This window comes from Hordeum vulgare, chromosome 5H (assembly GCF_904849725.1).
Source record: "Hordeum vulgare subsp. vulgare chromosome 5H, MorexV3_pseudomolecules_assembly, whole genome shotgun sequence".
NCBI classification, from domain to species: Eukaryota; Viridiplantae; Streptophyta; class Magnoliopsida; order Poales; family Poaceae; genus Hordeum; species Hordeum vulgare.
Genome location: NC_058522.1, coordinates 364,613,258 through 364,624,757, shown reverse-complemented (window position 1 = coordinate 364,624,757; position 11,500 = coordinate 364,613,258). Strand labels below are relative to the sequence as shown.

The 11,500-nt window shown below is 47.2% G+C and overlaps 1 protein-coding gene across 1 annotated transcript; it reads right to left on the bottom strand.

The window, feature by feature from the left end:
- Positions 1-3,337: 3,337 nt before the first annotated feature.
- Positions 3,338-6,643, bottom strand: LOC123396022 (protein C2-DOMAIN ABA-RELATED 11). Its single transcript, XM_045091052.1, has 4 exons — positions 6,513-6,643; positions 6,235-6,415; positions 5,106-5,201; positions 3,338-3,902 (listed from the first exon to the last, which is right to left on the bottom strand). The coding sequence occupies exons 2-4, from the start codon at positions 6,364-6,366 to the stop codon at positions 3,615-3,617; spliced, it is 516 nt and encodes a 171-aa protein (XP_044946987.1). The 5' UTR covers positions 6,367-6,415; positions 6,513-6,643; the 3' UTR covers positions 3,338-3,614.
- Between the last annotated feature and the right edge of the window lie 4,857 nt (positions 6,644-11,500).

Below are 11,500 nucleotides of genomic sequence, written 5' to 3'. Positions count from 1 at the left end.
ACATGTCATTCATTGGGAAACAGTTGGGGATTTTGACAGTTTCGCGTCTTTTTGTGTATTTTTTTTGCCTTTGACGGATTTGGATTTCTGGCTGGAAGCATTCAGATCATAGATAGATCCTAGCTCGTCCTCAATCATCCCCACCTCCATCACCTCACCTACAAGATGTGAGAAAAGTTGTCCATCCACATAGGCATTCGCTTCATCATCATCTTCTCATGTGATAACCGGCCTACTCAAAACACCTGGAGAGACCTTTAAGCGATCATACTCCACATGCTTCAGCATTTTAGCCGAGACAATAATTTCTTTCTCATTTCTTCCTAAACAAACTCCAACATTACCTAAAGTTGATGATACCTTTGAAGTGGAATAAGAAAGAAAATATTTGCTAGCGGTAGCGTACCCGTAGGAGCAAGCGACGATGGCCTTAGCTAGCGCGTCCTCGTCCATGGCTAAAGCTCCATCGGTCGTGGTAAGGTGACGTTCGCTGCGCCTGGGTGTCATCACCGGCTGCGAACGAGTCCCCACCACCGACTACACCGTGAAAGGAGGCAAATATGACGTAGAAGCCCCCTCGACCATAGTATCCACCGCTGGTACAGTATCCACCAACTGCACCACTCGCAAACACGGCATGGGTAGGCCCCACTTTCTCCGCATGTACAACAGGCTGCAGAACAGGCGACGCACCATCTATCCTCAGGGTTTTTTCACTGTTTTGACCCACGAGACGAAAAAAATGCACAGAATGAACTCGATCTGAAACTATTTCACGATCTGACCCTTTTAAAAACGCCAGAGCCCGTGGCGTTTCTGCTCCACATAGAAATGCAAGTCTACAGTGGCGTTTCTGCTCCACATCGAAACGCCGATCTAGCTCGCGAGTAAGAAACGCCACAAGTAATGGCTTTTTCACTCGTTACTTCAACGCCAACATATATGGCGTTTGAAAAGTCCGTGCGAGCAGGGATTGAAGGCCGCCCGTGGCTGTTGCTGCCGCTGGTCTGCATGGCTATTCGAGTGTTAGCCCAGTGGACAAGAGAGCCTCGCACTGCTTTGCACTGTGCTTTTGTCTGTATGCATGCATGCATGGCTTAGATTCTTGCCGGTGCAATTATTTTTCCCGTCAAATCCAACCAAAAGTGTGCGTAGCCTTTTCACCATGTGAGCCTGCCTTGTTTTCTTCCTTCTCTAATCTCTAGCCTAGGCCAGTTTGGTGACCGCGCTCGTGCCGTAGCCGGCAGCCGCGTAATGTACGTGGTCCTCGCGTAGAACAGAATGGAGGACGGAAAAACCCTAGTAATCCATGCTGGTAGGTGGCCTCTTCAGGTGACGGAAAAACAATAACATTGCAGCCTCTCTCTCCACGTGACGGCCTACCTTTTTCCATGTGCGCCAGCTGCATTGCTCCACAGCATGGCCGGAGAGAGAGAAAAGGAGACGTGAGGCCCTGTTTCTTTAAAAAGTCCTACGATTTTTTTAGTCCCAACTAAAAAGTCTCTAGTTCTATCCGTTTCTTTCCAAGGACTAAACATGGATTAGAGGTCATTAAATGACATGCAAAAAGACCATGTTACCCCTAGTAATATACTAGAAGTCCAGGTAAATCCATTATGGATAAAAAGAAATTAATAGTATAAAAAATTTCATGAACTGACTAAAACTAAAGGATTCGAGGAAGGAAAAAGGGATTAGGGTATTAAATGACATGCTAAAAGTAGGGGCATTGTTGGGAAAAGAGCCAAAAAAGTCCCAAAAAGTTCCTCCCACAGGGACTTCTTCCTTTAGTCCCAAATACCTCTTTTAGTCTTTAAAAGTCCCTCCTGTTTCTTTCACATGGGACTAAAAGGGACTTTTTTAGTCCCTACACCAAAAAGTCCCTGGAAAGAAACACCCCCTGAATGAGTGATGGATGGGATGTGCGGATGCGGGTGTGAGGATAGGACCTTTTCAGGAATGGCAACAACACTCAAGTACCATGAGATGCTCAAGACGGGACGAAGCGTAGGCAGCAACGCCAGTGCTTTTGACGTTTCATAATGAGGGAGCAATGCCACATTTATTGGCGTTTCATAGAAAAAAAAAACATCATAGAAAATTGACGTTTTACAGTGGAGCAGCAACGTCAAAGTAGACTGGCGTTTTATAATGGGACAGCAACGCCACGGCTAATAGCGTTTTCAAAAAAATCAGATCATGAACTTTTTTTAAACCGGGTTCATTTTATGCTCATGTTTAACAGAAAGGTCAGAGCAGTGTAAAAATCCCTATCCTCACGCAGGTGGTACCCCGCTGTGCATCACATGGCGAGCTGTCGGGCTGGCCACATCGGTACCAGCAGCTGCCAGCACAGCCGTGCCGTGAGCCTCTGTCGCGCTCGTCAGATGGGTGCGCAACCGGCAGGCCGACCGGCGTACTCATGTCCTGGGCGCTGCCGGCTGCAGCTAGCTGACTGCCACATAGCATACCCAAATTCGGTGAAGTTTGGTGAAGAACAGGAGATACATGCGCATCCTCGATCCCATTCGTAAAGCACCAGCCACCAGACCTTCTCATCTCACGAACAATCTGTATACCACGAGGAGTTTTAGGACTCGGATTAATAGGTGCCAGAGCAATTCCACTCAACACGTGAGCCACCGAAGAATGCTGAACCTGACCCACCTGAGTGGATGGGCTGGGGTCAATTGCCATATTCATAACCCCGAGTCCCCGACATCACCTTGCGTTGGAGCACCTCCATGTCCATGCATACCCGTATGACTTTCCTTTGTATTTGTATCCGCTGACCCATCTTTGTTCTTGGTATCCCAAGCAAGAGGTATAAAATCTGATTCCGGCACAAAGCCTTCTGGCTCCGGTCGAAAAGTGAACTCGTACCCCTTCAACAATAAGATACCGTCCGTCTGAATATGCGGCCTCAACTCATCTACCTTCTTGAAACAATCATCACCAACCATTCCCACAAGAATACGCACCACTCCTGTGCGCCAGAGACGGAAGATCGACATCAATAGTAGTGTCAATCAGAGTCTCAACATCCCAAATACTCGGAAAATGACGCATAGAATAGGGCACCCCTGTGACGTGTACCCAAGTCTGATGTAACTCCAACTTAGGAACAATCTCCTCTGGTTTCCACTCACTAAAAACAAGCCTAGTATCCTGCTGTGGAATGCCAAGATCAACGCCATCGAATCTAGAGAGCACCTTCATCGATGTGATTTTGATCTAGACTATATTGTACCAAATTAAAATGTGTATGAGCCTCCGCTTTATTTATTTATTACTAAAATGGGTAAAAATTACTGCCGTACGAATGCTTGGTCACAACTAAACCAACTAATACATGGACTTTCTCAGGATTCAACGGGTCTCAGCGTCATTTGACGCAATAGGTCCACTAGTGACATTTAAAGCGCCAGGCTTCCCATGATTATCAAACAAACAAACAAAAATAAGAATCCAGAAAGCATCAGATCACTGCACTGCACACAACTTGTTGGGTTAAGAACTGCCTGAAAACATGAGTTACTACTACTACATAACAGACAGTAACTAGAGGCCACGGCCATCTCATTCTCATCTACCGGCAGCAACAGCTGCGCGCGTCACTTGGCGTCGGCTTCGATCCACTTGACGGTGATGAAGAGCTCCCCGGACTCGACGTCGCGCAGCCGCAGCCGGGAGTCGAGCACGATCTCGCCGTCGGCGTACGTGACGAAGCTGTCGGAGAGCAGGCAGTTGTCGGCGGTCGGGGGCACCTTCCGGAGCCTGGTCTCCCCCTTGGTGAGCTTGAGCGCGCGCTGCAGCTTGGTCGCCGCGGCCATCGGCTGCAGGTCGAGGAAGGCGTGGCCCATCTTGTCGTCGTACTTGAACCGGTCCCGGTCGAACACCTCCTGCCAATACCAACAACGCAGGGTTCTTCAGTCGACCAGGCCAAGAAAGTAACGCAAACAACAACCGATCAGTAGTCTGGTTAGATACGGACGTCGTAATGTCAGTTCAAACTTGTCTTACGATCTTTCTGTTAACTTTGGTAAGTATTTCGTTCACAAGCTAGCTACGACCGAGTGTCTGAAGAAAAAAGCTTCGGTAGCTGGACGGACTGCTGTAGGTCAGTAGGTGGCATTTCTTTGTCAGTTCAGTGTCCCTGTTGTGCCTGATGATGACGAGACTGGAATCTGCACTACTCGAACCGAAAATGACAGAAAAATAATGCACAGATGCCGACAATAAAAAACTACTCCCTTCGTTCCATAATATATGAGACCGTTTTGGATACTACACTAAACGCTCTTATATTATGGGATGGAGGGAATAAGGTTGAGCGGTTGATCAACATCAGCTATGGGATTTGTACCGAAAATAAAATGATTGGTATAAGAAACTAAAGCTGAATGGTGCAAGATATATGTAGCTTTGTCTTTAAGACTTTGTGTAGGTGTAGTTTTGCAATTGGAACAAGATTGTATAGTTTTAACTTTGTGACATTTCCCATAAAAAAACTTTGTGGCATTGACCAAAATACGTCTAGTTCCATCAATGTCACTAAAAAAAATCACGTGACACATGTGCTAAGCAATCCAAACTATTACAAAAAAGAAAAAAAATCACTGGAAGTAGCACAACAGCAAAGAATACCACGTCATAGCTCAAAAGTAGGGTCAAAACAAGGCTCCGTAAAGTCTCAGCTTATAAGTGGAGCAGGGCACAAGAAAAATTAAGGCCACATGCTATCTATTCTTTGACTGGACCTCCAATTTTCGTTGAGGCCATACGTGATTAACTTATGGGACTAGAGCAGTTCTGTGTATGACTAGACTAGTTGTTAACCAGCATTGCTCTGTTCACACTTCATGTGCGGCGTGTATGTCTTATACAAGCAATATATAGTGGACTTTTTTGTCTTCATGAAGATACCGACGGACAAACGAGAAAGATTTGCTAATAGAAAAAGAAACAAATGATGCTTATTCAGGAATGAAAGAAACATATTTCAAGCAAGCTGAAGGCATGTCGAACACAATCATAATATTAAACAGTCTGGTTCTCTTATTCGGAAAACAAACCGATGGGCCAAAGAAAACAGGGCAACTTACAAATTTGATGATCCCTAAAGGTTCCTTGACGGAGAAGACCATCTCCTCGTTCCAAACTGGATTGAGGCAACTGTTGATGACTTTTGTCTTTGCGCTCTGCGGGTAAAAGATGTAAGAAATAACGAACGGTATTAGAGGTCCACCCATAAAGAAATGCACACTTGCTTGATAGATTTCACATGCATGTACCAAACCAAATCACTAGAGTAGGTCAAAGTGAGATATTCTTGTAACATTAATAGCACTATTGAGTGGCAACCGAGAGCTCTCAGTTTTTATATATAACCGGCAGCAGCACCTAGATAAAACCATTCAATTAGCCTCATGCAAGTTGAGAACTTTTCTTGTTTGCTGACATCATTGAGTATTCAGTGTCAGGAGTTTAGGGTTTTCTCATCATAATCTCACACTCTTGCTTTTGAAGCACACTTTTTCCTAGAAAATTAGAAATGCGGGCATGTGGTCAAAACGAATGAATTTGGTAAAAGGAAAAAAACGCTTTGGAGAAAAAGGGAGAAAACAAGTGAGCATTGGCATTGATAAAGGATGAAGAAAATTCGGTCCAATCAAAGGTGGCACCCACGAAGACAGACAAACATGCGCGTGAATGTCGTCATTATCACATGATTAACAAATGCGCGAGTGGATTTGGCAACGTACGATGTCTGAAAAACCACCGAAAGTTGAATGGGCTGATAAAAAAGAAGGGGACTTAAGTCGTAAACCCCATTATTGACCATAGTACTTTTGACAAAATGTTTCACTTTAGGCGGGCAGTTGGATTTAAGAATTAATAAGATTGATAAAACGCCATATATTATGGTACAGAGGTACTACTAGACAGTGAAATTATTATGCCTAGGAAAGGCTTAACACAAGGGTGCAGGGTGAAGTAAGACATGCCGACAGAGAAGCCAACCAGAACAATGTTCAACTTCAACGTTGGACCCAAGGGAAAACACGTGCTTGGACTATCTATCTATCTATCTATCTGTAGAAGAGGTGAATCAGGCAAGGAAACATAAGGCACTACTAGAAAGAATCCATCTACTCTATCTATCTATTGTTGGGTAGGTGCTGAACCCAAGTCAAGCAACAGATAGGGCGTAGGATGCAAGAGCGGATGGACCTTGTCTGCGAGGCGGACGACGACGTAGGGGTCGCTGGAGGTGAAGTCCCTGATGGCGAGGTTGGTCCCCTGCGCCACCATCACCTTGAGCACGCCGAGCCTCGCCCCCCTCCCCTCGGCCCCGTCTTCCATCCTCTGATGGACGGATCTTGTATGTATGTAGCTCCTCCTCGCCCCCTCCCTGAATGGCAACCAAACTCAGCAGTTAGTTTCACTTTCACATGTACAAGAACCGCGGAAGGATCGGCCGATTGTTTCCGCGGAGAGAGGAAGCTTGCCTTGGTTCAAGAGTATGTATGCTGGGCTCTTGTGCGGCGGTGCTCTGCTTGTGCTTGCTGCTGCCTTGCTGGTGGAGTGGTGAGGGGAGGGGGTGGGTGATGCGTTTGTTTGTTTGCTCGTTCCTGTGGGAGAAGACGAGAAGGGGATTTATGGCAGAGCTGGCGGTGGAGCCCGCGAGCGCGAGCGAGCGGAGCTGTCCGGCGCGGAATGGACGGGCGGGGTATGATGAGTAGACTCGGTCGGTCTCCTGTCTGTATCACGATTCACGGACCGGACGTGCCTGGTGGGCGGGCGGGCTCCTCCTTGTGTTTTGTTGCCCACGCCCAGCGCCAGCCAGCGGTGCGGTCAAATCCCGGACCCAGTCAGTCGGGAACAAATGGATGGCGTCCACACGCTCTCGGCTCGGTCTTCAGGCTCATGCAGCGTTGCTAGCCCGACCAGACTGTTTTGTCTTTGTATATACCTAAACGCTTGTATATATACGTTACGTGTACTATGCCATTTGATCTAGCTCGGTCACATCATCACATGTACTTAAGGGCGACTGTGTGCGCGCAAGAAATAAGGCAGTTGGTTCGTGTAATTGCGTCCCGAGTGCCGGACATTGTAAATATGACCCCTTAAACGATCATTGCGTGCACGGTCACTGAATGGACGTGTTTCCTATTTGTTCGTCCACACAACCACACTCCTCATTTTCTTTTTCATATGTCCGATCACTTGTACATGATAGGTGCAAAAGAAGAATAAAAAAGAAAAGAATGAATAAAGAAAATAAAATGGGGTCCGGGTTGGGGTCACGTCCTATGTGGCGGTCTAACCGACGCGCCCAGGCATATAGCAACGATATGAGGGGTCCGGTTGGCTCACTTTTTTCCTTCTCTCTCGTGTCCGGTCACTCGCAGAACGCGTCCGCGGGCGTATGAGGGCTCATTTGAGGGGTCCGGTTGTCATGCTCTAAGACCATCTACAGCCGTAACTTGGAAATCCGACCCCACAAATGTTCGTGGATGCGTCGGGCATGTCCACGGACACTGACCGGTCACGTCTTAAAGAATGCATTCTACAACCGGACATCTCATATCTCCTATCTCAAACATTATTCGGCTGCTCCATCACTACTGAAATGTCATCGGACTAACAAAATTTGGCATGTACTATGGTGGACATCAGCCACGTCCGTCCTTTCCTTTTCCGAAGCCCTTGTCGTCCTACTTGTGGAAGTACCGGTCGAAGAAGCAGTAGGCATCGAGCCGGATCTTCTCGTCACTGGAGGTGTCCTCGCCGTCGCACACCTCGTCCACCTCCTTCTATGGTAGTCCGGCCATTTAACAGATTGCCCGATTATGCTTGCGTGCAAGAGCGCGCGTGTTCCTCCGCTGTCGTTTCTTCAAAATGCGGGTGCGGATGACTTCCTCCTGTGCGGCCGCCTGCACCGCTGCATGAGCCGCCTCCGCCTTCGTAATTTCCTCCACGAGACATGCCTCAACAACCCTTATCCTCTCCTTCCCACGGCGGACAGCCCGTTCCCGATGGGACTCGAAGGTCGCCGGACCGGTCGATGGATCCGCACACTGGGAACATGATGATCCCGCCCCAAAGGAACCGAGCATCCGTTCAACGGACGCTATGGAGTCACGGCGGACAGATCCTGCCATCGACCGGGCTTGTCCTCGCGGGAGCGGCAGAGTGCAATGCGAACCGCCATTGCCTCCTCCACTCCGTAGGGGATGACCCCCCAGTTGATGGATCCAGATTGGTCGGAGTCAGATCTATTGCCCTCCATGTCGAGGAGGGACGGATATGTTGGGGAGCGTTGCATGGGAAACAAAAAATTTCCTACGCACATGAAGACCTATCATGGTGATGTCCATCTACGAGAGGAGATTTCGATCTACGTATCCTTGTAGATTGCACAACAGGAAGCGTTAGGAAACGCGGTTGATGTAGTGGAACGTCTTCACGTCCCTCGAACCGTCCCACGAACCGTCTCGCGATCCGTTCCGATCTAGTGCCGAACGGACGGCACCTCCGCGTTCAGCACACGTACAGCTCGACGATGACCTCGACCTTCTTGATCCAGCAAGCAAGACGGAGAAGTAGATGAGTTCTCTGGCAGCGTGCCGATGCTCCGGTAGTGGTGATGATCTACTCATGCAGGGTTGCGCCCAAGCTCCGCAGAAATCCGATCTAGAGGTAGAACTATGTGGTCTAGGGTTGAGTTGCACGTGGCAAAAGTTGTCTCAAATCAGCCCTAAAATACCACTATATATAGGAGGGAGGGGAGGGGCTTGCCTTGAGGTACAAGGCCCTCAAGGGTGCGCCGGCGCTAGGAGGAGGAGGACTCCTCCTCCAATTCGGTTTGGGGAAGGAGGAGTCCTCCTCTTCCTTCCCACCTCCCTCTTTCCCTTTTTCTTTTCTTTTTTCTTTTGGTATTTCTTTATGTGGCGCCATGGGCCCCTTGGGGTGACTCCACCAGCCCAATAAGGACTTGTGGCGCCACCCTAGTGCCGTGGGCTCACTCCTGGGTGGGTGGGCCCCTCCCGATGAACTCCCGAAACCCATTCGTCACTCCCGGTACACTAGCGGAATTGCCCGAAACTTTCCGGTGACCAAATGAAACCATCCTATATATCAATCTTCGTTTCCGTACCATTCATATAACTCAACTATACTAAAACATCATCGAACCTTAAGTGTGCAGACCCTGCGGGTTCGAGAACTATATAGACATGCCCCGAGGCACTCCTCGGTCAATATCCAATAGCAGGACCTGGATGCCCATATTGGATCCTACATATTCTCCGAAGATCTTATCGATTGAACCTCGGTGTCAAGGATTCATATAATCTCGTATGTCATTCCCTTTGTCCTTCGGTATGTTACTTGCCCGAGATTTGATCATGGTATCCGCATACCTATTTCAATCTCGTTACCGGCCAGTCACTTTACTCGTTCCGTAATACAAGATCCCGTGACTTACACTTAGTCACATTGCTTGCAAGGCTTGTGTGTGATGTTGTATTACCGAGTGGGCTCCGAGATACCTCTCCGTCACACGGAGCGACAAATCCCAGTCTTGATCCATACTAACTCAACAGACACCTTCAGAGATACATGTAGAACACCTTTATAGTCACCCAGTTACGTTGTGACGTTTGATGCACACAAGGTATTCCTCCGGTGCCAGTGAGTTATATGATCTCATGGTCATAGGAACAAATACTTGACACCCAGAAAACAATAGCAATAAAACGACACAATTAATATGCTACGTTCATAGTTTGGTTCTAGTCCATCACATGATTCCCTTAATGATGTGATCCAATTATCAAGTGGCAATACTTGCATATAGCCAGAAAACCTTGACTATCATTGATCAAGTGGCTAGCCAACTAGAGGCTTGCTAGGGACATTGTTTTGTCTATGTATCCACACATGTATCTATGTTTTCATTCAATACAATTATAGCATGGATAATAAACGATTATCTTTAAACATGAAATATAATAATAACTATTTATCATTGCCTCTAGGGCATATTTCCAATACTCTCCCACTTGCACTAGAGTCAATAATCTAGTCCTCACATCGCCATGCGATTTACGTTGTAATAAATCTAACACCCATACAGTTCTGGTATTGATCATGTTTTACCTGTGGAAGAGGTTTAGTCAACGGGTCTGCTACATTCAGATCCGTGTGCACTTTGCAAATATTCACGTCCTCTCCTTCGACGTAGTCGCGGATGAGGTTGAAGCGTCGTTTGATCTGTCTGGTCTTCTTGTGAAACCTTGGTTCCTTTGCTAAGGCAATGGCACCAGTGTTGTCACATAACAGAGTTATTGGATTTAGTGCGCTCGGCACAACTCCAAGATCTGTCATGAACTGCTTCATCCAGACACCCTCCTTTGCTGCCTCCGAGGCAGCCATGTACTCCGCTTCACATGTAGAATCTGCTACGACACTTTGCTTGGAACTGTTCCAGCTTACCGCACCCCCATTAAGAATAAATATGTATCCGGTTTGTGACTTAGAGTCATCCGGATCGGTGTCAAAACTTGCGTCGACGTAACCTTTTACGACGAGTTTTTTGCCACCTCCATAAACGAGAAACATTTCCCTAGTCCTTTTCAGGTACTTCAGAATATTCTTGACCGCCATCCAGTGATCCACTCCTAGATTACTCTGAAACCTGCCTGCCATACTTATGGCCAAGTTGACGTCTGGTCTAGTGCACAACATTGCATACATGATAGAACCTACGGCTGAAGCGTAGGGGACAAAACTCATTTGTTCTCTATCTTTCGGAGTTGCTGGGTAATAACCCACAAGTATAGGGGATCGCAACATTTTTCGAGGGTAGAGTATTCAACCAAAAATTTATTGATTCGGCTCAAGGGGAAGCCAAAGAATATTTTCAAGTATTAGCAGTTGAGTTGTCAATTCAACCACACGTGAAAGATTTAGTATCTGCAGCAAAGTATCAGTAGCAAAGTAGTATGATAGCAGCAGTAGCAACAGTAACCAGTAGCAGCAAAGTGACAGCAGTAGCAGCAAAGTATCAACAGTAGCAACAGAGTAACAGTAGCAGCAGTGACAACAGTAGCAACAAAGTAACGTAGCAAGGACCAGTAGGAAAAACTCGTAGGCATTGGATCGGTGATGGATGATTATGCCGGATGCTATTCATCATGCAACAATTATAACACGGAGAGAGATATAACTAGCTCCAGTTCGTCAATGTAATGTAGGCATGTATTCCGTATGTAGTCATGCGTGCTTAGGGAAAAGAACTTGCATGGCATCTATTGTCCATCCCTCCCATGGCAGCGGGGTCCTAATGGAAACTACGGGATATTAAGGTTCTCCTTTTAATAAAGAACCGGACCAACGCATTAAAACTTGGTGAATACATGAACTCCTCATACTATGGTCATCTGCGGGAGTGGTTCCGGCTATTGTCACTCCGGGGTTGCCGGGTCAT

Bases quoted from the DNA above. Each gene is read 5' to 3' on its own strand.
- LOC123396022 (XM_045091052.1), bottom strand. From the start codon at position 6,366: ATGGAAGACGGGGCCGAGGGGAGGGGGGCGAGGCTCGGCGTGCTCAAG. The intron at 5,202-6,234 runs GTCCATCCGCTC...TTTTACCCGCAG, and splicing joins TCGTCCGCCTCGCAGACAAG to AGCGCAAAGACAAAAGTCAT. The intron at 3,903-5,105 runs GTAAGTTGCCCT...TGGTATTGGCAG, and splicing joins CTTTAGGGATCATCAAATTT to GAGGTGTTCGACCGGGACCG.